The sequence below is a fragment of the Mustela erminea genome, chromosome 7, assembly GCF_009829155.1.
Source record: "Mustela erminea isolate mMusErm1 chromosome 7, mMusErm1.Pri, whole genome shotgun sequence".
Taxonomy (NCBI): domain Eukaryota; kingdom Metazoa; phylum Chordata; class Mammalia; order Carnivora; family Mustelidae; genus Mustela; species Mustela erminea.
Genome location: NC_045620.1, coordinates 44,966,210 through 44,991,842, shown reverse-complemented (window position 1 = coordinate 44,991,842; position 25,633 = coordinate 44,966,210). Strand labels below are relative to the sequence as shown.

The following is a 25,633-nucleotide window of genomic DNA, read 5'->3' as shown; positions in this document are numbered from 1 at the left end:
TTTTAAAGTACACTGAGGCATCTTGTATAAATTGCAGCTTGCATTTCGCAGTATTCCTGGTCATGCAGTAGGTTCTGAAGAAAAAAGCACTATAGATAATCAGTTAAAAGAATGACAGATTCCCTGATGTGCCGATCAGTAGTAATACCTAATTTTGATTTCAAGTGTGCTATAATGGATTACTGTATAGATGGAGCTGAGCACATTCAAGGGAGCCACATGTTTCTCAGGAAAGTAATATTTATTCACAATGTGTGACTTTCTTGAAAAATTTTTTTAATTTTACTCTCCAGTGAAAGTACAAACAAGATGTCAATTGCTTATGTTGCATTCCTAGTAGTGTAGCTTAGAATATCAGCTGCAGTAGAAATGCCATAATGTATTTGCCTCAGCAAAGGTAGGCTTCATGTGGGGCTTTCTGAGGGACACACTTAACATTTTGACACAGATAGTCATATGGGACTTTACTTTTCTTGACTTCAGAGACCTTAATGCATACACAATGGTCCGTGCAATATTTGGCACAAAAAGAAGCAATAGCGAGGATGACGTTTCAATGTTGTATAAGTTTCTGTCAATTTGGGAATGCTTTTAGCAGTTCAGACTTTGCGTATGGTATTTTATAGACAAACCTTATTGAGTTTGTTTTTGCATGTCTTTAAAGTCCATCCATTTTATAAACCTGAAAACTTTTATCCAGAAGTGGTGATGATGATAGGCCTGACCTCAGAACAAGTTGGAGACTACTAGTGGCTACTGACAGCATCCACGTGTCTAGATACAGGTCATCTTGCTGTGTTCCTTAGCTTTCTTTATATTAAAAAGACATTTTTCTCTGTTGCACATTAAGAAAATAAACCCAAGTCAAGGAGACAGAGAAATATTTTAGAAAGCTGAAAAACATGATTCAGTGCCACATTCGTTTCCTGACTAAAGTTAAAGTCTGAAGAACAGTCAGCATGGCAAACATTCATCTAGTCCATATAAGATCTCCTCTGGATGGGTGGAGTAATTCTCTCAGCATCTTCTGTATGATGTTTTAGAATCCAATGGCAGGATGGTATCAAAAGTTGATCCCAGAATGCAGCTGGGGTGCCCGGTGCCCTTGGTGGAGAATGCATGAGAAAGGATATGAGTCAGTGCTGTGCCATTTGCTCAGGAAGAGTGGACTGCAAGGCAGAAAAAGGACTGGAAGGATTTACCAGGTCTAGGCTTTCATCAACGTGAGGCAGCAGCTCATTTACAAGAAACAATACCAGCAGAGATCGTGTCCCTGGAGTAGGGTGCATTGCTCTTAGAAGCACTCAGCCTCTTAATGTGATGAAACTATATAGTCATTGGAAGATGATTGTGGCAGAGAGATGTGCTGCTCACATTGCACTGCAAGAAAAAATTTGCTTCCGGTCTACAAGGAGCAGGGTTAGCTGGCAACCCGAGGTTGTCAATGTCTTCAGCTCTCCAGCCATAGTCAGCTCTTCTCATCCCCAGCCAGTGACTGAGCAAGGTGGTGGTATGAGGACCTAGCCATTTTCAGGCCCAGCAGACCCCTCTAATGTGCTGTCTTTGCTCTGGAGCTTCGCTAAGCTGGCAGAGACTTTCAGCTCTGTAGGATGGTCTGAGGCTCCCTGCCCACCCCCGTTTCCTCATTTCCCTCCCACAGATGTTCTGTTCCAGTAAACGAGGAAGTCCTAATCCCACCACAGTATCCATCCCCCAAGAACTCAGCCTGCAGTGATCATTGTTCATCTGTCATCAGACACACCGAAGGGAAGACTTACTTGACTTTTTCCTTCAAGGAGCCATTTACTTGCCTCTGCACAATTTATAGATCGATCTATCCTGCCTGGTGTTTGACAGCTGGCTGACAAAGGTTATGGGTTCTTCAGGCAACAGCTAATGTTGAGTTCACTTGATTTAATACTGAAGTTGCTTTTCTTATATTTTCATTTGCATGCTTTCTTGTATTTTCCAGCATCTTTTAACTTTTTCTAAGTAGTTGTACATACAGTCATAAGTATTTTTAATCTCTTAAGACAAACATGCAAAACACCTGGCACATTGAAAACTTCTTTGACCTGTGCATACCTGTCTCCAACTTCTGCTCTTCCTTCTTCATCCCTTTTTTTTTTTTTTTTTTGGAAGATTTATTTATTTATTTGAGAGAGAGGGGGAGAGAGAGAACATACACAAACACAGGAATCAGTAGACGGAGAGGGAGAAGGAGACTCCCTACTGAGGAAGGAGCTTGACTCTGGGCTGGATCCCAGAACCCTGGTCTAATGACCTAAGCCAAAGGCAGATGCTTAACCAGCTGAGTCACCCAAGTGCCCCTTCCTACTTCATTCTTATTGTCTTCGGAGAACTTCAGTGCACCAATATCCTCATTTCATTTCCTTGTAAGCCCTCTCAGAGGGATCTTATACACACACATCTTCCGCAGCTACCTATATTCTGTTACCCTCCAAATCCTGCTTCTGCCCTCCAGGGCCATGTATCAAATTGGATAGAATATCGTTGAATAAGTCCATTGACATTTTCAGTTCCAGAATGTCCAGAATCGAACTTGACATGCTTTAGTTCTGGGATTTCTTCTGGATTTGATATCTTAGATAGAAGTGTGGCCATCTGCTGAGCCACTGGGAAGTCATTCCTGAGTCCTCCATTCACCACAAGTACTCTAATCACGGTCTTGACAGGTTTACCTCCTGAATATCACTCTTACGTGCTTCTCTTTATTTTGCTGACCTTTGTCCAGGCCACTTCATTCCTTATCTGAAATGCTACCATTGTCTTCCTTGATATCTCTTGCCTCTCCTCTCAGACATCTTAATTTCCTCTCCAGCTGGAACCCGTTCAGTGACTGCACAGTGCTCCCTGAGATCATGGCCTCTCCTGCCTCTCCAGGCCCTTTTCCTCCCCTCCTCACCTACCTGCCAGCCAAGTGGGCTCTCTTGCTGCTGCTGTTCCTTTCAGGTACCAGGCTGTATTTGCCTCTTGGCCTTCACACATGCTCTTCCTTTTGTTCCTGTTCTCCACTAGACTCATTTAATTAATTCTATAAGTCTCCACTCAGGAGTCCTTTTTTCCTGGAACCATTCTGTGAAGCTTCTTCTGAGATTAGATGCTTTCCCTGCCCCTCCACAGCTCCTCAGGGAAACTTCTTTTTTTTTTTTTTTTTTTTTAATTTGACAGAGATCACAAGTAGGCAGAGAGGCAGGCAGAGAGAGAGGAGGAAGCAAACTCCCCGCCAAGCAGAGAGCCCGATGTGGGGCTCGATCCCAGGACCCTGGGATCATAACCCAAGCCAAAGGCAGAGGCTTTAACCCACTGAGCCACTCAGGTACCCCTCCTCCGGGTAACTTTTCTCAGGCTTTTATTTCCTCTGGAATGGTATTTTCTTCATCCTCTCTCTTGCCCACTAAACATGAAATCTTTATAAGGAAGAACGAAGTAGTTTGTGAACATTTACTTTATTTCTGCATTGCAGATGCCAAGCTTGGTATCAAATGTGTAGGTATTTTTCAGTAAATGGGGTTTGATGTGCATGTGCCCATTGTGTGTTTATAAGTGTGTTTGAGTGTGTGTCAGCATGAACACGTAGTCAAACAAGATATAAGATACCTGTAGAGTTATGGGCTATGAGACACGGAGCCGACATGTTCTAGAGGAAGTCTGAAGTGGAAATGTAGGGTAGAACTCCTGTGAGTGATTCTCAGCCTGTGATCAGGTACATACTGTTTTTCATATATATAATCAGAAATAGTCTTCAGTATAGTCTGTGTAGAATTTTCATCCGTGTAGATGTGTGGTGTAAAGAATTTATAACGAAGACTGTAACTAAATGCATTTATATTTTCTTATGTTTGTCAAATCTTGAAAAATTAGTTCTTTTTAATTATACAGCTTTTATTTTTTTGTTTAGATTTTCTTTACTAAGTTTAGGGTTTTAAAAATGCCCACACATTTTAATGTATTTTCATGTAAATATCATTAAATCAGTGACCTGTAGGGAAAGATCAGGTCCACCTTATGTTAACATGAACAGAGGACCATAGCAAACATTAGGAAACTTGTAATACTCAAAACAGTTGTCCAAGTAAAAAGCCTGCATTATTCTTCTCCTGAGTATTTATTTGAGCACATGCTGTGTGCCAGCCATGCTCTTGGTACTGGGGATGCTTCAGAGAAAAGACAGGGATGTTCTTTTTCTCAGGGCTGACACTCTGGTGGAGGGAATACCGCCTTTAAATGAGTGAAGGTGAAGATGACTTCAGGGAGGGGCAAGGGCGAGGAAGACCACAGAAGAGGCGGTGGAGAGAGCATCAGAGTAGTGGTGAGGTGGTACCCAGAAAGAAAGAAGGCCCAGAAAGGCCCCTGTGGGGAGGTGGTGCCTGCAGTGAGAGGAATGGTGAGGCAGCACCATAGGCACAAGGCTGTGGTTGGAAAAGCCTCCAGGGGGAGCAAGGAGTCCGTGCCCTTAAAGCCCCCGTATCTGACGGAAGTTTACCTGTCATGCCTTTTCTCAGATCATCAGGAGATGTTCTTACATGGGAACAAATGAAGTAAGACAAGCATACGTTACTGACCCAGGGGGAAGTTAAGACAAAATGAAAACAAAACCAAACCTCAGGCTGCTTCAGATGGAGGAGGCAGTTGATGAGCTGGGAAATATACTTATTCAGGAGATTTGGATATACGTGTTTTACCTTCATCTTTCTCACTGTTAGACTGTTAGCCTAGATGAACCTGGAATGGGGATTTGTTATGGTCAAATAGGGATGTGTTATCAATACCAAGAAATATATTTTGATGAGTTTCTGGATTTCTAAATTTCTTAACAAGGTGGTTGCCGAGAAAGTACAAAGAATCTTAGGACCCAAGAATAACTTGCCAAAACTTATTGGAAAAATAAGTGGGGAAAAAAAAGAGAAAGGTCATTTGGGTTTTTTTTTTGGAAGAGCTACTTTTATTAGCTAAATACTCTTGTATGTCATTCATTTATTCCTTATTGTATCTTCCAATATGTGGGGTGAAGGGTGTGAAATTCCTAATTGCAATCCTAAACTTATTTTTAGCTATTAATTTCAAGAAATTCTTGACAGCAATTTCATTTTGTTAACCCACTGTATGTTCACAGTCTTATCCTTCTGGACGTTCATCTTTCTTCCTGACACTGGTCCTTGTCCAGAGGCTAATAATAATGATAATGAGAAGGGAAAGTGGAAGGTGAAAAGCAGAAATGTGGGGAATCTGGCATTTGAGAAATTATTCTTTTAATACGAACTTAAGCAAAGGCTATGATTTAATTAAGATAAAATGATTATTTTAGGGATTTTTTTCCCTTGTTTTTCTTGTTTTCTTTTAGGAGAAATTAAACTTGGAACAGTGATGACTTTAAGGCATTCAAGGAAGAAAGGTTGTTTGGGCCTAGTAAAAGACACTGTCCCATGGGCCACAGAGTCAAGCGCACTATTTACGTATTAGAAATAGCTTTTACGTTTTCTTTTCTGAGACGTGTGTGTGTGTGTGTGTGTGTGTGTTTGTATACACACACACTTCGTGTATATATATACGTACATACATAGTACTAACATGAAGTGTGTAGTTCATATATAGTGCTATCATGAAGTGTGCAGTTCATTTTGTCTTTATATCTTAATTTTTTTACATTTGTTTTATAGAAAATACTGCAATTTCTACCTGAACGAATTTTCTTTCGATGGCATTACCAGAGTATAGGTAAGAAAATTTAAAGATTTCTAAAATTATAGATTTTTTTCCAGTTGACTTTTCAGTAATGTTTTATGTAATTGGCACCTTCAATACTAGGTTACAACAAGAAATAGTAACAAGGACATGCTGGTTAAATATAAGACAAGTCCCACCTGGACTTTGGAGGAAAATATCTATCCCTGCGCCAAAAGTGCTCCTTAAAAAGGATGGTTCGCAGACAAGCAGCACTGGTCTCACCTGAGAGCTTGTTAGAAAATGCAGAATGTCATGCCCCAGCCAGACCTACCAAATCAGTCTGCATTTTTAACAAGAGCTCCGGGGGATTCCTGTGCACCAAATTGTTTGAGAAATATTTGATCCAGAGTATTTTTAAAAATTTTTTTATAAACATATAATGTATTTTTATCCCCAGGGGTACAGGTCTGTGAATCACCAGGTAAACCAGAGTATTTTTGAGTAACTTGTTTTTTTTAATAAAAATATCTTGTTCTCCAAGACTTTCTCACTGATGCAGAGTTCTTCTGTTTGAAAGCTTTCAGGTGTGGCAGCAGGAGGGAACTTGAAATACATCTAAGTTAGCATTGCTGCCCTTTCTGTGCAGCCATTGACATTGAACAGTGTTTCCTCTCAATGTAATATTCATGGCACAACTCATGTAATTTTGTGCTATTGACTGTGACTCCTACTTTCTGTTTAAAGAGTGTCTGGTTTGGTCTTTCTCCCTCTTTTCCTCCTTGCCTGATAATCACATTGAGGAAAATGTAACGTCATAATGGGATCTTAATATTCATTCAAATACCTATTGAGGAAGAAACAAAGACTATTTCACCATGCTTGTATGGTATAAGCTGATTGCCAGGGTGGGGAATAAGTTTGAAAAAAAAAATTACAGTAGAATTGCTACTACAAAAAATGTACTAGTGGTAGCAATGAAGAAAGTTGAACAGTTCTCTTCAGAGGACTTGAGGAAGGCTTCAAGAGAGGTAATCTCTACCTGAGCCTTGACATAGAAGTATGGAAAGGGTTTCCTAGATGGGAGATTGATCTGTGAAAGACCTGGGACCTGAAAGAACATGGCACGTTCTGTGGATATTTCAAAATTCAGAATCCCAAATTTCATTTATTCCTACTTACATGAAAAATATAATTGGACCCTTCTATAAACAGAACTGTTTGGTGAAGTATATATAATAAATACATCTACTGAACTGAATGATTAAATCATTACTTGAAGGTACATGCCTTTGTCTTTAAATCTTTCAATTAGCAATAATCGCGCCTCGGATAAACCTCATTGGCTACGATACTGCCACTGCGCAAAGCTTTCAAATACCCAAAGAAGGTTTTCCTTTAAATTATAGCGTTATTGGTAGCATTTCTTTTAATTGATACTTGGTGTTGTGTATTTAGGGTAAAAATCTAAAAATCAAGGGACGCCTGGGTGGCTCAGTTGGTTAAGCAACTGCCTTCGGCTCAGGTCATGATCCCAGCATCCTGGGATCGAGTCCCACATCGGGCTCCTTGCTCAGCAGGGAGCCTGCTTCTCCCTCAGCCTCTGTCTGCCATTCTGTCTGCCTGTGCTCGCTCTCTCTCCCTCTCTCTCTGAAGAATAAATAAAATCTTTAAAAAAAAAAAATCTAAAAATCAAATGGTAAGTATAATCTGAAGAGGAATCGTAGGGACTTGTAATACTCCGTGGTGTTGCAGGAATGGATAAAAATGAGAATAAGTGCATGCAGAATTCTGTATTTCTGCTAGATATAATCTGTGCATTCTGCTTATGTCCTGTCTATGAAAACTATCCTCGTTTGCTACAGAGAGTACTGTAAAATGTCTGCAGATTAATAGGCCCCCCTCAGCTTGGATAACCTTACTGGGACTGGGTATAGAAAATCATTTGCTATTTGTGCTGTGAGACTTTATGCATGTAGGAGGTGGTGTAGGAGATTACCTTAACTCTGGCTACTGTTACCACATGACTGATTAAGTGTGCAGGTACAAGCAGCTTTTTACCCAGTTCAATAGTGTCTGACCAGGAGCAGTGACTCTTGGATGGGGACTGCGGAGTGCTAGTCTCCTGAGCCAGCCTAAGAGCAGGTGCTGTTTATCTAGTCTGGTGTGTAGAAGAAGCTAGTTTATCTTGTGCATAGAATAAGCTGGCTAGATAACAGGGTCAGAAAGTGTCATGTTTCAGAATTTTGACGTTGGAGCATTTATATATGAAATCATCCTTGTTTTGATGCTTGTATGCTTAGTATTTGAATCATACTGGCTCCTTCCAGATGCAGGTATCTTTGCCTGATTTTTCGAACTGGATAGAAGTTGATGGTTAGACAGGTCCACATACCTTTTATGATGATCTTCAGGTTCAATGTCTTTTATTTAGAATCAGAATTTTTCAAAGTTTTAGAATGGCAGTGTGTGTTGTGTTGATGTTCAGCAAACATTAATCCAATGTGGATATCTTTATGTTACACCCCAGAGGACTGGACAACACCCTGTAACCAAGAGGATTCTTATTTCTGTAGCCTAAGAGATGAATATTCAGTGCCAGTGGGATAACTAACGCCATAATAGCCTCAGCTTAGTTGGGTGTTGCCACCTTAGGTGTTCAGATTTAGGTCAGATCCTGCCCACTAGGAAATTCTACACAGAAACTTGAGTTTTCATAGCTTCTTGGGTTTTTAAATGGCCAATAACTGATTGTAGATTAACAATTCTACACATTTTCTTGACCTTACTCTTTTCCATTCTTCCCATTTTATTCAGATTTGTTAAAATGGCTACCATATGTCATTAAGGTCTTGACCAAGTTTGTTATAGAAACTAAGAAACTATAAGGAAACACCAGATTTCAAAGGGAAAGGATTGTGCTTTAAATATTTCCGTAGCATTAGTATCTTCTTGGCTTCTGCAAAACCTCTTGAGGCTAGCACAGGAAGCTTTTCACTAGTCAGCTCCAGACTTTGTAGGTATCTAATGTTCCTTATTTTAGATGTTTTATATTCTAGGTATCTAATATTTCTGATCTAATATGAAGAATACTACTGTATAAACTTCTTAATTAAATGGTCCTGTGGCTGATAGTGGCCAAGGTACTCTGGAATACTGGGTTAGAACCTTGAAGCTGGGTTGACACACCACTGATTTGGTATGCTTCCTGCCCCACACTACAAATAATGTCCCTAAATATAGAAACCTAAAATAAAAGGAACTCCTGTATTCTGCAAGGCTTAAAAGTTTTCATGGAGCACTGGGCGTAGTTATATAAACAATGTATTTTGGAACACTGAAAACAATTAAATAAAAAAAGTTGTCAGACCTACTGAATAGCCAGCTTTTATACAGACACAGAAGAAGTTAATTTGAAATATCAACTGGCAGTGTTTGAAGTCAGTTTCTTGTCATGCCATCTTGTTTTGTCCATAGCAAAGAGAGAAGTTCTTTTTCTCTCTCAACCCTTTTTAGAGGGAGAAAATAGTCTATAAGTTTCTCTGTGCTTAAGGATTTTAAGGCTGGCTGCTTGCTATATATAAGCCTTTGAATGAAGAAACCTGTTTGGACTCTTAGTGTTGTAATGTGAAATGAACACCCTTCATGATTCCAGGCATCTTGAGATACCGCTTCAAGTGAGGTTTAGAGAGTAAGAAGACGAGGGAAGTGGCTGACAGAACACTCACTAACTGTGATGTCTGCCAACGTGCTACTCAAATGTTTGTAAATTCCCAAGACTAATTATGAATGGGGAGATTTTCCGAAAGTCAGTTTTACGCGAGTACATCATGGGGGGACAAGGGTGGGCACTTGACATCTTATTTGTGTAATAATGAGAGCAGCCAGCATGTGAGAAGATGATAGGAGCGGCACATCAGTCAACCAAGGCTGTCTGGTGTAGAGGTAGGCTATGGCCCCCTTCCATGTGCCCATGCCTCATCAGTGTAGGATTCAAGTTCTCTGTGCTTAAGAGAGTTTACTGCTTATGAGCCTCTAGGAAGTAGATGTCCTGTCCCATTCAGGAAACAGTACCTTGCCTGAATGCAATACATGTTTGCTGGGGGTTAAAGGTTTGTTTTGTACTAGAGATGTTTTATATCAAAAATCTTCAAAATAAATAGCTGTTGGGTTTAAAGGGTTGGGCTTGAGTGGAAAATACACACATTACCTCATGGGTTTTTTATAGGAGTCATTATTAATCCAGTTTGTTCTACTGGGTTCTTCTTATACATAATATAAAAACTAGTGGGTAATTAAACAGATTTGTTTATGACTTTTTTTTTTTAATGAGCACTTTTTATTTTGTTTTTTAAGATTTTATTTATTTATTTGACAGAGAGAGAGATCACAGGTAGGCAGAGAGGCAAGCAGAGAGAGGAGGAAGCAGGCTCCCTGCTGAGCAGAGAGCCCATTGCGGGGCTCTATCCCAGGACCCTGGGATCATGACCTGAGCCGAAGGCAGAGGCGTTAACCCACTGAGCCACCCAGGCGCCCCTGTTTATGACTTCTTAAGAGTATCCCTTGCTTTATACCTTGGGCTTCCCAGTGGCCTGACAGTGCTTGGGATGTGAACACAACTCCTGAGCAGCTATATTTCTTAAAGTTTCTACAGCTCACTGGGCTCTAACTACCGCTCAGAACCCTGAGCCGGACAGCCCTCCCTGGGTCGCTCATAGTCAGGACACAGCACAAGCGCGTATTCCTGAGGGAGCAGGGTTTCCTGTGCACTTTACAGTAAGGGTCCCTCAGAGATGCATCACAGCCAGGCTGAATTGAACTACAGGGCCCCTGCCTGCCTTGGTGTCCACCAGGTGGTAGCTGGGCCTAATGCCCCTTTGATCTACTAGGTGTCCTCTCTGGGGTGCTTTCGAAATCATTGTCCTGCATTTCTTGCCCTCTTTCCCACTTTGTCCTCCTCCCTCTGGAAATCTCTTACTGGGCTAAGCAACAGCCCTAGAGCCTCAGCCTCTTGGTTTCACCTCCTCAGCTTTCTGAAACATGGCTTTTCTCTCAGGCTTCTTTGTTTCCCCCAGGCCTGTGGGAGTGAGATCATGGTCTTCCTTTTCTCCAAGGCCCATTCCAGACCTCACCCTCCACCCACTCTGTGGAAACCTTTCCCTTGACTAGGCCTCGTCTGTCCTCATTACTGCCAGGTCTCCTGATCTGCTTATTTGCCTTTTTTTTTTTTTTTTTTTAATAGCTTAGCTGTCTCCGAGTCCTTTCCCTTCTTGCCAGGTTACCCATCAGCTCCTCGACCCCTAACCTTCCATGGTTTCCTGACTTTTATCTTCTGCACCCTTGTCATCATACAGACCTGTATCTGAGCACAGCCTCTGTCCTCCTGGTTTTTCACTTAGTCGCTTCCAGACCACCTGCTCTGTTTTTTCCTTTTTAAAAAAGCAGCTCTTTTTTGGGAGTATAACTGACATACAACAAATGATATGTGTAGATAATGTTAATTTTAAGAAGTTTTGACATAGGTGTATACCTATGAAATCATTATAACAATCAAGATAATGAACGTAGCCATCATTCACAATATTTTTTTTAAAAAATTAACATACAATGTATTATTTGCCCCAGGGATACAGGTCTGTGAATCATTAGTCTTACACATTTCATGGCACTCACCATAGCACAAATCCTCCCCAATGTCCATAACCCAGCCACCTTATCCCTACTCCCCATGCCCCAGCAACCCTCAGTTTGTTTCCTGAGATTAAGAGCCTCTAATGCTCCAAGATGGGATTGGGAGGGAGACAAACCATAAGTGACTCTTAATCTCACAAAACAAACTGAGGGTTGCTGGGCGGAGGGGGGTTGGGAGAAGGGGGATGGGGTTATGGACATTGGGGAGGGTATGTGCTTTGGTGAGTGCTGTGAAGTGTGTAAACCTGGCGATTCACAGACCTGTACCCCTGGGGATAAAAATGTATTATGTGTTTATTAAAAAAAAAAAAAAGCCTCTAATGCTTTGTCTCCCTCCCCAATCCCATCTTGTTTCATATTTTCCTTCCTTACCCTCATAGCCCCTCACCCTGCCTCTCAAATTCTTCATATCAGAGAGATCATATGATAAATTGTCTTTCTCCGAGTGACTTACTTTGCTCAGCATTATACCTCTAGTTCCATCCACGTTGTTGCAAATGGCAAGATTTCATTTCTTTTGATGGCTGCATAGTATTCCATTATGTGTATACATATATAGCACACCCTCTTTATCCCCAGTGGTTTTCTTATTTATTTATTTATTTATTTTTAATTTCTTTCTGATGTACCAGAATTCATTGTTTATGTACCACACCCAGTGTTCCATGCAATACATGCCCTCTGTATTACCCATCACCAGGCTAACCCAGCCTTCTACCTCCCACCCCTTCCAAACCCTCAGATTGTTTTTCAGAGTCCATAGTCTTTCATGGTTCTTCTTCCCCTCCAATTTCTCTCAACGTCCTTCTCCTCTTCATCACTCCATGTCCTCCCTGTTATTTCTTAGGCTCCACAAATAAGTGAAACCATATGATAATTTACTCTCTCAGCATGATCTCTTCCAGTCCCATCCATGCTGATACAAAAGTTGGATATTCATCCTTTCAGATGGAGGCATAATACTCCATAGTGTATATGGACCACATCTTCCTTATCCATTCGTCTGTTGAAGGGCATCTTGGTTCTTTCCACAGTTTGGCAACCATGACCGTTGCTTCTATGAACATTGGGTTATAGGTAGCCCTTCTTTTCACGACATAGGTATCTTAGGGGTAAATACCCAGTAGTACAATTGCAGAGCCATAGGGAAGCTCTATGTTTAATTTCTTAAGGAATCTCCACACCGTTTTCCAAAGTGACTGTACCAACTTGCATTCCCACCAACAGTGTAAGAGACTTCCCCTTTCTCCACATCCTCTCCAACACACATTATTTACTATCTTGTTAATTTTGGCCATTCTAACTGGTGTCAGGTGGTATCTCATTGTGGTTTTGATTTGAATCTCCGTGATGGCTAGTGATGATGAACATTTTTTTCATGTGCCTGTTAGCCATTTTTATGTCTTCATTGGAGAAGTGTCTTTTCATGCCTTCTGCCCATTTTTATGACATGATTATCTGTTTTGTGTGTGTTGAGTTTGAGAAGTTCTTTATAGATCCTGGATATCAGCTTTTTGTCTGTACTATCATTTGCGAATATCTTCTCCCATTCTGTGGGTTGCCTCTTTGTTTTTTTGACTGTTTTCCTTTGCTGTGCAGAAGCTTTTGATTTTGATAAAGTCCCCAAAATTCATTTTCACTTTTGTTTCCTTTGCCTTTGGAGATATATCTTGAGAACTTGCTGTTGTCAATGTCGAAAAAGTTACTGCCTATGTTCTCCTCTAGGATTCTGATGGATTCCTGCCTCATATTGAGGTCTTTTATCCATTTTGAGTTTATCTTTGTGTATGGTGTAAGAGAACAGTCGAGTTTCATTCTTCTACGTGTAGCTGTCCCAATTTCCCCAGCACCATTTATTGAAGAGACTTTTTCCACTGTATATTTTTTCCTGCTTTGTCGAAGATTATTTGACACAGATGTGAGGGTCCATATCTAGGCTCTCTACTCTGTTCCACTGGTCTATGTGTCTTTTTTTATGCCAGCACCATGCTGTCTTGGTGATCACAGCTTTGTAGTAAAGCTTGAAATCAGGCAACATGATGCCCCCAGTTCTTTTTCTTTTTCAACATTTCCTAAGCAATTCGGGGTCTCTTCTGATTCCATATAAATTTTAGGATTGTTTGCTCCAACTCTTTGAAAAATGCTGGTGGAATTTTGATCAGAATGGCATCGAAAGTATAGATTGCTTTAGGCAGTATAGACATTTTAACAATGTTTATTTTTCCAATCCATGAGCATGGAATGGTCTTCCATCTTTTTGTGTCTTCAATTTCATTCATGAGTGTTCTGTAGTTCCTTGAGTACAGATCCTTTACTTGTTTGGTTAGCTGTCTTCCCAGGTATCTTATGGTTCTTGGTACTATAGTAAATGGAATCAATTCTCATTTCCCTTTCTGTGTTTTCATTGTTAGTGTATAAGAAAGCAACTGATTTCTGTACATTAACTTTGTATCCTGCCATGTTAGTGAATTGCTGTATGAGTTCTAGTAGTTTGGGGGTGGAGTCTTTCGGGTGTTCCATATAAAGTATCATGTCATCTGCGAAGAGAGAGAGTTTGACTTCTTCATTGCCAATTTGAATACCTTTTATTTCTCTTTGTTGTCTGATTGCTGTTGCTAGGACTTCTAATGCTATCTTGAACAAGAGTGGTGAGAGTGGGCATCCTTGTTGTGTTCCTGATCTGAGAGGGAAGGCTGTCAGCTTTTTCCCATTGAGGATGATACTTGCTGTCTGTGGGTTTTTCATAGATAGATTTTTATGAAGTTGAGGAATGTTCCCTCTACCCCTATACTTTGAATCAGGAACGGATGCTGGATTTTGTCAAATGCTTTTTCTGCATCAATTGAGAGGACCATGTGGTTCTCTCTTCTCTTATTGATTTGTTCTATCACATTGATGGATTTGTGAATGTTGAACCATCCTTACAAACCCGGGACGAATCCCACCTGGTCATAGTGAATAATCTTTTTAATGTGCTGTTGGATCCTATTAGCTAGGATCTTGTTGAGAATCTTAGCATCCATATTCATCATGGATAGTGGTCTGAAATTCTCCTTTTTGGTGGGGTCTTTGCCTGGTTTGGGGTTTAGGGTAATGCTGGCTTTGTAAAAAGAGTCTGGAAGTTTTCCTTCTGCTTCAGTTTTTTGAAACAGCTTCAGGAGAATAGGTATTATTTCTTCTTTGAAAGTTTGGTAGAATTCCTCAGGGAATCCGTCAGGTCCTGGGCTCTTGTGTTTTGGGAGGATCACTGCTTCAATCTCATTACTAGATACCGGTCTATTCAGGTTTTCAATTTCTTCCTGGTTCAATTTTGGAAGTTTATAGTTTTCCAGGAATGCATCCATTTCATCTGGGTTGCTTAACTTATTGGCATATAACTGTTGATAATAATTTCTGATGATTGTTTCTATTTCCTTGGTGTGTGTTGTGATCTCTCCCTTTTCATTCATAATTTTGTAAATTTGGGCATTCTCTCTTTTCTTTTGGATTAGTTTGGCCAATAGTTTATCGATCTTATTGATTCTTTCAAAAAACCAGCTTCTAGTTTCATTGATGCGTTCTACTGTATCTCTAGTTTCTATCTATCAAAGGATCTCTGCTCTAATCTTGATTATTTCCCTTCTTGTGTGTGGAATTAGCTTAGTTTGTTGTTGATTCTCCAGTTATTTAAGGTGTAGAGACAGCTGGTGTATTATGGATTTTTCAATTTTTTTGAGGGAGGCTTGAGTGGCTATATATTTCCCTCTTTGGACTACCTTTGCTGTATCCCATAGGTTTTGGACCAAAGTGTCTTCATTCTCATTGGTTTCCATGAATTGTTTAAGTTCTTCTTTGATCTCCTGGTTGATCCAGCCATTCTGGTCTTTAGCTTCCAGGTGTTTGAGTTCCTTCCAAACTTTTGCTTGTGTTTGAGCTCCAGTTTCAAAGCATTGTGATCTGAGAATATGCAGGGAATAATCTCAGTCTTTTGGTATCGGTTGAGCCCTGATTTGTGACCCAGTATATGGTCTATTCTGGAGAAGGTTCCATGTGCACTCGAGAAGAATGAGTGTTCTGTTGTTTTAGGGTGGAATGTTCTGTATGTATCTATGAGGTCCATCTGGTCCAATGTGTCATTCAATGCTCTTGTTCCTTTATTGATTTTCTGCTTGGATGATCTATTACTGAGAGTGGCGTGTTAAGATCTCCTACTATTAATGTATTCATATCAATATGACTCTTTATCTTGATTAACAGTTTTCTTTTTTCTTTTTTTTTTAAGATTTTACTTATTTATTTGACAGATAGAGATCAGAAGTAGACAGAGAGGCAGGCGGAGAGAGAGGAAGGGAAGCAGGCTCCCTGCTGAGCAGAGAGCCTGATGTGGGGCTCGATCCCAGGACACTGGGATCATGACCTGAGCCGAAGGCAGGCTTAACCCACTCAGCCACCTAGGCACCCAATTAACAGTTTTCTTATGTAATTGACTGCTCCCATATTGGGGGCATAAAGATTTACAATTGTTAGATCTTCTTGGTGGATAGTCCCTTTAAGAATGATGTAGTGTGGGGCACCTGGATGGCTCAGTGGTTTAAAGCCTCTGCCTTCAGCTCAGGTCATGATCCCAGGGTCCTGGGATCGAGCCCCACATTCGGCTCTTTGCTCAGTAGGGAGCTTGCTTTCTCTTCTCTCTCCCTGCCTGCCTCTCTGCCTACTTGTGATCTCTGTCTATCAAATAAATAAATAAAATCTTTAAAAAAAAAAAAAAAAGAAGAATGTAGTGTCCTTCTGTATCTCTGACTACAGTATTTAGTTTAAAATCTGATTTGTCCGATATGAGAATCGCTACCCCAGCCTTCTTTTGAGCTCCATTGGCATGAAAGATGCTTCTCCATCCCTTCACTTTCAGTCTGGATGTGTCCTTAGGTTCAAAATGGGTCTCTTGTACATATGGATGAGTCCTGTCTTTTTGTTCAATCTGCAACCCTGTGCCGTTTTATGGGTGCATTTAGGCCATTCATGTTGAGAGTGATTATTGAGAGATACATTTTTATTGACATCGTGTTACCTGTGAAGTCTTTGTTAGATTGACTCCATATATTTCTGTTCAATGATAATCTTGGGGTTTTTTTCCTCTTTTATAGAACCCCCCTTAATGTTTCTTGTAGTTCCGGCTTGGTGGTCACATACTCTTTTAAACCTTGCTGGTCTTGGAAGCTCTTTATCTCTCCATCCATTTTGAATGTCAGTCTTGCTGGATAAAGTATTCTTGGCTGCATGTTCTTCTCAGTACCCTGAATTCATCTTGCCAGTCCTTTCTGGCTTGCCAGGTTTCTGTGGACAGGTCTGACTTTATTCTGATGGGCTTTCCTCTGTACTTAAGGAATCTCTTCCCCCTACCTCTTTCAAGAGTTTCTGTCTAAAATTATGATTCATCATTTTCACAATTAGGTGTCTTGAGGTCTTTCTAGATTCTGTGATCTTGGGGGGAAACCTTTCTGCGTGAATGCTGTTTCCATTCACCAAATTGGGAAAATTTTCCTGGAGAATTTGTTCAACTATATCTTCTAGTCTTCTTTCTTTCTCCTCCCTCTCAGGGATTCCAATAATTCTGACGTCGAACATTTCATGGCATCATTTATTTCCCTAATTCTGTTTTCATGCCCTTTAAACTTTTGTTCCAGTCTTCCTCCTAATCCTTTTTCTCTATCAGTTTGTCCTCCAGATCACTAATTCTATCTTCTCCCTCAGTTACCCTGGCTTTTAGATTAGATTGGGACTCATTGAGAGCATTATTAACATCATCTCTGGTGGCTTTCACTTCTGACTTAATCAATTCCATTTTGTCATCAGAGGCCTCCTCCAGCTTAGTTATTGCCTGGATAATTGTTTACCTGAATTCCCTTTCCAACATACTGTTTATGTCCATATCCAAAAGCTCTGATGGAGAGGGCCCAGTCTCTGAATTTTTCCTCTGTTGGGCATTCCTCCTCATAGTCAGTTTGGTGAGAGATGGCTGAACGGATGTGTAGCTGAATGTATCAACCGTGGTGCAGGCAAGGCGCACTCTGGAACACTTCTGATCAATCGAGAGTCCCCACCAAAAAGAAAGAAAAAAGAAAAAGAGAGAGAGACAGGAAAAAAAAAAAGAAAGAAAAAAGAAAAGAGAAGGCCCAGCCCGAATGGGCCCCAAAGGTAAGATTTATAAAGTATACAAACAAAAGCAGACAAAGAAAAAGACCAACAAAAGTAAATGACAAGAGGAAAATAATAATAATAAATAAATAAATAAATAAATAAATAAATAAATAAATAAATAAAAAGAACCCTGTCAAAATGAACCCCAAGTATAAGATTTATGTACTACCAGAACATAAACAAGTACACAGAAACACTGACAAGAAAAAGATGGGAAGGTGGTTATAAATTCTCAGTGTGGGGTGGGCGAGGAGGTTTTTTTGATTCTTCCTGGATGTATCTTGATATCTTTGTTAAAGGACTCAACTTTCCTGAGATAAAGGGGGATTAAAACTGGTCTACATATAGGGGTAACATTGATTGGGGAAAGGGAATTACCTTAAAGCTTATCTCTGTATGAATATTAAAAAATAAATAAATAAATAGAAAAGCAAAAGAAAAACACAGGTATATGTATCAAAAAAGTTCAGGTTAAAAGATTATTATGGAATTTGATGTACTGAACATCTCATTGTGATAGTAAAAGTTATATATTTAAAAAAATGAAAACAGAATAGTGGGAACGAATTAAAAATTAAAGTTGTATCTATGAAGTAGTGGTTGTCCTCTTTGTTTTTTTGTTTTTGGGGAGTTTTTTGGCTGGCTTTCTGGGGGAGGAGCCTTCCACGTGGTTTTTCAGGGAGTCTTGCTAGAGTTGAGTCCTCCTACCCTCATCCAGGGGCTGGGCTCTGAGGAAACCGGTTTTCCAGGCTTTTGTTCTCTGGAGGTTTTTTGTTTGTTTGTTTGTTTCTCCCGTTGGTGGCTTTTCACACTTCTTTGGAGGTTTAGAGGAAAGCAAATTGCTCCCAGACCTCCATCTCAGAGAGAAGCCTTAGTCTGTTCCCCTCTGGCATCTCCAGATCACATAAATTCCCCCTCTGCCACTGGCAGAGCACGTCCCCACTCACAGTCTTTGGGGTCACAGGAACTCCCTCTTGTACCCAAAACCATGAGAAATACTAGCCTTGGCTGTCTGGGCAGGTCCAGACTGCCAGAGAGGTACCCGCCAGAGATAGCACACTGAGATTTTCACACTGGCCCTGGCTGAGGGTTCAGAATCTCCTGGTCCTAGAGAGCACCTGCACAGACCTCTCTCAGGGGAGGGTGTGGAGCGCGACTCAGACTCTGGTCACGCAGTGCACGTACAGAGCACAAAAGGCTGTGGTTCTAGAGAGCACCGGCTGACGTTACACCAGACTCCCTAATGGGCACCCCCAACCCAGACTCTCTCAGGCGTGCCGGCAGCTCAGGGACCAAGACCTGGCTTCTTAGCTGTGCTCTCTTGGTTCCACCCACCAGTGGTGGCCGTCCTGGGTCCGTGGGCTTAAGTCCCTGTGCCTAACCGCCAAATTCCACCAATTTCCCCTTAAGATCTTTTGCTCTTTTTGAGTGCTTTCAACCAGACTCTAATGCTGGTCCCCAATCACCGGGCACTCTTTTATTGGGGTATTACTTTCCAATAGGTCACTTCTGGTGGCTCCCTCCCCCTTTTGTTTATCTTTTGATATCAGTCTGATGTTCCCACTCCACTTTACCCATCCACTGGCGTCTTCTGCCTCCATAGAGATCCAGAAGTATATAATTATAATCTCAGGCTGATTTCATGGGTGATCAGAGTTCTTTGGTAGGTAATCAGCTCACTTTAGGGGACCAGTTGAAACATTGCCTCCTACTTCTCCACGGTCTGGTCTCCTCCCCCCACCCCCAGTGGTTTTCTTATGTCCTTTTCCCACCCACCTGCCCAGTCATGGGGTCACCAGTGATCTGCTTTTTGTAATTTAGATTAGTTTGATTTTCTAGAATCTTACAGAAATAGAATCATGTAGTAAATACTCTTCTTTGTTTGGCTTCTTTCACTCAATCTAATTATTTTGAGGTTCTTCTGTCTCGGTGCAGTTATTAATAGTTTATTTCTGAGTAGTATAGCATTCCACTGTATAGATACACCATAGTTTGTTTATCCAGTCAGTCAGTTGTTGATGGGTATTTGGGTTGCTTCTAGTGTTTGGCTATAAACAAAGCTACTGTAAACATTTGTGTATAAGTCTGTATGTGCACACGTGCTTTCCTGTCTCTTGAGAGTGGAACAGCTGAATCGTGTAAAGTTCTATGTTTAACAGCCAGACTGCTTCCCATAATGGTTGACATTCTCACCAGCAGTATGAGAGTTGTAGTTACTTTACATTCTCACTGATACTTAGTGTGATCAGTATTTTCATTTTAGTGGTAGTGGTATCTTATTGTGGATTTAATTTGCATTTCTCTCATGAATAGTGATCTTGAACATCTTTCTTGTGCTATTTTCCATCTGTATATCTTGGACAGCCTCTACGTTTGAATTGATTGACCATATTTTTAATTGGGTTGTTTGTCTTCTTAATATTGAGTTTTCAAAGTTCTTTATATATTTTAGATTTAAGTGCTTTATCAGCTGTGTGATTTGGAAATATTTTCTCCCCATCTCTGACTTGTCTTTTCATTCCCTTAATTGTGCCCTTCAAAGAGGAAAAGTTTTTAGTTTTTATAAAGTGCAGCTTATAAATTTTTCTAATATGGATTGCGCTTTTGGTGACCTAAGGAATCTTTACCTAGCCCAAGATCACAAAGATCTTCTGTGGTTTCTTTTAGAAAATCTATAGTTAATGTGTTTCACATTTAAGTCCTTGATTCCTTCTGAGTTAATTTCAAATTCTTCTGTGGATTATTGGCCTCTGAGTGCTTACTGTATGCCAGATACTGTAGTGCCAGAAAGTTCTGTTCCTGCTTGACTGGCAACTTTCCAACACACCTTGCATGCTAGCGCAACCCAAAGTCTGTTTCTCTGTGTTCTTATGCCTTTCCTGGTGTGGTATACTGCCTTTGTTTATTATTTGGTTTGAGGCATGATACAGAGAGAGTTTTTTTAAAAATTGAAACAAGGTAATAAACCATTTTATAACATTAAGTTAGATTATGTTTGTGAACTATTGGCCTTAAAAAGATATCTAAATATTGTTACTTTGTCAAGAGAAATTGTCAAGCCTTGCAGTTCTCACAGTTGAAAATGAGATAAGCAAAGAAGATTTTGAAAATATTGCTGAATTTGTTCCATTAAAGCCAGGAAAATAAAATTATAATGTATTCTGTGTTATAAACAAAATACTTAAGCTAATGGTGAGTTTTAATACTTTTTGATTGTTTGATATTGAAATTTTGTTTTTTCATTATTTTTTCAACACTTAAATGTTCTGGAAAAAAATTAACCTTTCAAAAATCCCTAAAATCCTATCTGTAGTGGCACACAGTTTTCCTTTTACTTTAGGGTCCAGTATGGCTCAGCTGAACTCTGGTACTTATTTAAAACTTTAATAACGTTCATTGGATTTTTTTTTAAATTAAATTTATTTATTTTCAGCATAACAGTATCATTATTTTTTCACCACACCCAGTGCTCCATGCAATCCATGCCCTCTATAATACCCACCACCTGGTACCCCAACCTCCCACCCCCCCGCCACTTCAGACCCCTCAGATTGTTTTTCAGAGTCCATAGTCTTTCATGATTCACCTCCCCTTCCAATTTCCCCCAACTCCCTTCTCCTCACTAACTCCCCATGTCCTCCATGCTATTTGTTATGCTCCACAAATAAGTGAAACCATATGATAACTGACTCTCTGCTTGACTTATTTCACTCAGCATAATCTCTTCGAGTCCCGTCCATGTTGCTACAAAAGTTGGGTATTCATCCTTTCTGATGGAGGCATAATACTCCATAGTGTATATGGACCACATTTTCCGTTGAAGGGCATCTTGGTTCTTTCCATAGTTTGGCGACCGTGGCCATTGCTGCTATAAACATTGGGGTACAGATGGCCCTTCTTTTTACGACATCTGTATCTTTGGGGTAAATACCCAGGAGTGCAATTGCAGAGTCATAGGAAAGTTCTATTTTTAATTTCTTGAGGAATCTCCACACTGTTCTCCAAGTGGCTGCACCAACTTGCATTCCCACCAACAGTGTAAGAGGGTTCCCCTTTCTCCACATCCCCTCCAACACGTGTTGTTTCCTGTCTTGCTAATTTTGGCCGTTCTAACTGGTGTAAGCTGATATCTCTATGTGGTTTTAATTTGAATCTCCCTGAGGGCTAGTGATGATGAACATTTTTTCATGTGTCTGATAGCCATTTGTATGTCTTCATTGGAGAAGTCTCTGTTCATATCTTCTGCCCATTTTTTGATATGATTGCCTGTTTTTTGTGTGTTGAGTTTGAGGAGTTCATTATAGATCCTGGATATCAACCTTTTGTCTGTACTGTCATTTGCAAATATCTTCTCCCATTCCGTGGGTTGCCTCTTTGTTTTCTTGACTGTTTCCTTTGCTGTGCGGAAGCTTTTGATTTTGATGAAGTCCCAAAAGTTTATTTTCGCTTTTGTTTCCTTTGCCTTTGGAGACATATCATTGGATTTTTTGCATTAATTTTGACTTTTAGAAGCTATTATGTTAAAATAGTACTTATTTTAATTACTGAGTTTTTGGTGCTCCCTTAAATCTTGTCCAGATCCCTCACTCTTCTTGTCCTAGATCCAGCCTTCCTTAAAAGCAATAAGACTCACATTCAAAGAATATTTATAGAATACAAAAAAGTTAGCCAATAGAAGTTAGAAGTTCATAGAATCAGTCCAATTAATTGAATCTAATTCATAGAATTTAGTCCAACTAGATTTCATTTACTCATTTATTCAATTTCTTTTCACGTGAATCAATATAGTGGCAATCACTAGGGTTGAAGAGGCACCTGAAGGAGATAGGGGTGGGCATAACCATAGTGTGGATGGGGTATTTAAAAGTCCAAAAAGGTGTGATATATAGGGAGAAACTTTTTGAAATTAAAATGAAAAGGATTTCATAATGGTAGTTACAGTAACGATATCTTTATGAACTTGAGAAATATTAAAATGGCTGTGCATAGCTCTCAAGTATTTATCCCTGATTTCCATGTTGAAACACTATACTATGTGGCCCTACTACACAAATTTTCTTTCTAATGTTCTTATTTAAAGAGTGCCTCAGTCGGCATCTGGGTGGCTCAGTCAGTTAAGCGTCCAACTCTTGATCTCAACTCAGGTCTTGATCTCAGGGTTGTGAGTTCAGGCCCTGAGTTGGGCTCCATGCTGGGCATAGAGCTTCCTTCAAAAACAAAGAGAAAGAAAAGAAAGAAAGAAAGAGAGAGAGAAAGAAAGAAAGAATAAAAAATATAGCTGATGCCTTATCTTGTGTGTAAAATGTACTTTTCAAATAGTAGACACTCTCCTAACTGTTTGCATATATGAACTCATTTAAAACTTCATTAACAATCCGCTGTAGTAGGCACTATTAGTATCCCATTTTGCAGATGAGAAGACTCAGGAATGAGTTAAGGAACTGACTCAGGTTATACAGTAAGTACAGAACCTAGATGTGAACCTTAGCAGTCTGACTTCTGACTCTGGTTTGTAACTCCCAAGCTGTACTACTTCACACCTATAGGAGTTTCAGAATACAACAAGATGGGCTAGATCAAATATGTATGTATTCATTTTCCATTGCTGCTCTAACAAATTATCAGGTTAATTAAAAAAAAAGTAATGGACTATGGGAAGATATGACTCAGACATTCTGCCTCTTTATAAGGTCTGTCCTTTGTATGAGTATTTTTCTTCTCTCCATGTAGAAATGATTGAATATAGAGAACTGTGGGTAAGCCAAATGTTAAAAGTAAAACTGTGGGCCTATTCTAAGAAGAAAAAGGGCTGACAACAGTGGTCATGCACTATGACCGGGAGAAAGTGTTTCCAAGAATGTGTTGCAAGATGATGGAATTGCCAGATGTCTGGGAAGAGAGCGGTGTGTGCAGACTTGATCTCAAATCTCTTGAGGAGTGGAGTGTCTGTTGACACTTGAGGTCCTCATGGGCACACTGGAGCCAATATTAAACTGAGGCACACCAAACTTTGTCCAAGAATGGATGAACATGGAGGCAAGGGACAAGGCCCCAGGTTAAGGAGAAGTATGGGATAAAACAGTCCCGTGAGCACAGGTACTTCAACCGTAGCTGTGAGAGAGCTTTAGCCCAGTAGCTGCTGGCTGTAGACCAAAAATTATTAGAGAGGGTTTGGTGACAGGAGAAGTAGAGGGAGGAGGGCACCTTAACTTCCCTTACTTATTCACAAACCACTGGTGACTTAGTGCTGTCATGTAGTCTTAATAATGGTGAGTTTCCACTAAGCCCCAGTATTCTAAATGGCACAGCAGTTACAAAATTGTATGCATTTGACTAACATGCATATATGTATCCACATCAGGATGACCTGTAGGAATTTGCTGAGACTGGCTCTATTTCTTGGTGGAACATCTCTTTGAAATAAGGTCGTGGGGAAAATATGACTTGACGTCCAAGTTTTAATTATTGCCTGAAACTTCTCTTCAGGAGATCTAAGTAGTTTTTTCCCCAGAAAAATTTGGAAGGGAAGGTCTTCTTGCCTAACTTCCAATACATTTTTCTTTTTAAAGATTGCATCCTTTTTTCAGGTTAAGATCCCATTGAGAGCCTACACCTGATATTTAGGTGGGGTTTGCCAAGCCATCTCCATACTAAGACCTGAACACATTTACAGAACAATAGGTAATATGTTTCCATTCTCATGAGAGAGACTTCTCACTGAAGCCAGCTGCAGCACCAGAGTTTTCGCAGTTGACTGGTGTAGTTCTGAGTAAACTTTGATTCCTTCTCCTTGGCGGCGACCAGAGATTCCACTAGAGGACTGAACCCATAAATGTGATTGTCACCACCAGGAAAGAAACATACTGTTTTGAGTATTTGCAGAATGTTCTCATCAGAATGTTTTGTGAGCAGAAGTTTTATTTTTAACTTTAGAGATTAGAAAAAATCATTTATTTTATGCCTGATGAGATATTTACATCTAAACTGCTGTGGGCATGTATGTTACTTTAATAGCAATCATTTTGACTCTCTTTTAAGAGTTTTAAAGAGGTTCATATTTAAAGAACTTTCATCTTAAAGATATCTCTCTCTCCTATGACATTGCTTTGTTTCTGAAAGTCAGTTTTTTATTTCTTAAAAATTGTATCTTTTGTCATAAGTACACATTTTCTCTCTATAACTTACCTTTAAAAATATATGTTAGGGGCACCCGGGTGGCTCAGTGGGTTAAAGCCTCTGCCTTCAGCTCAGGTCATGATCTCAGGGTTTTGGGATCCAGTCCCTTGTCAGGCTCTCTGCTCAGTGGGGAGCCTGCTTCCCTTCCTCTCTCTCTGCCTGTCTCTCTGCCTACTTGTGATCTCTGTCTGTCAAATGAATAAATAAAATCTTTAAAAAAGAAAGAAAGAAAGAAAATATCTTAATCCATTTTGAGTTTTTTTTGTGTGTATGGTATAAATTTACATACTCTGTTTCTAACTCAGTGTTTTAAACTTTCAGGCTCAACTTTAAAGAAGCTTCTACACACTGGAAATTCTGTTAAGGTATTTATTTTAGATGAACGTGCAGTGGCATTTTGCATCATTCTTAAATTTATTCATGCCTCAAAGTGACAAAATTAGGCCATTGTGTGTGGGGGGATCTTTAAACACCACCTGACTTTTTATTTTCTATTGAAAAATTTTTGGCAGATATTGTTAGAGTTTTTGTTTTTATTTCATAACTTACTGTGATACCCACTTTAAATATTATTCAGAGAACAGGGCTTGGGATTCAGAGTTTGAAATTTGGAGTTCTAACTTTTACTCTGCTGTGTACAGTCAGGGAACCATTGGTGAGATGCTAACTGCTCCACGTTTATCATCAGGAAAGGGAGGAAGCCAGTTCCTCTCCAAGCTTCAGAGTGAATGTGCTGATTCAGTTCATTCCAGTAGTCTTGTTAAAATTATAGTTGTCTCTGAATTGTTTTTGCTGGTTTTGAGAACTATTATGGGAGGAAAGAGCAGCAGAGCTTTACTCCTCTTGAATATTTACCTATTTGTTTGCAGCAGATTGATCTTGTATTTTAGGTTAACGTGGCTTA

General features: G+C 39.9%; 1 protein-coding gene and 1 pseudogene across 9 annotated transcripts in view; one reads left to right on the top strand and one right to left on the bottom strand.

Annotated features, from left to right (window-relative positions):
* RALGAPA2 (Ral GTPase activating protein catalytic subunit alpha 2) overlaps positions 1–25,633 on the top strand; it is a 324,605-nt gene that overhangs the window by 47,252 nt on the left and 251,720 nt on the right. For 7 of the 9 annotated variants that reach the window (XM_032351550.1, XM_032351548.1, XM_032351549.1 and 4 more), the window contains exons 4-5: positions 5,682–5,739; positions 25,051–25,094. In XM_032351550.1, the coding sequence (XP_032207441.1) occupies positions 5,682–5,739; positions 25,051–25,094 (102 nt within the window). Of the gene's footprint in view, positions 1–5,681; positions 5,740–22,965; positions 23,012–25,050; positions 25,095–25,633 lie in introns of all 9 variants that reach the window. The other 2 variants (XM_032351555.1, XM_032351554.1) reach the window with 1 other exon arrangement.
* On the bottom strand, positions 6,901–7,057 carry LOC116596601 (annotated as a pseudogene).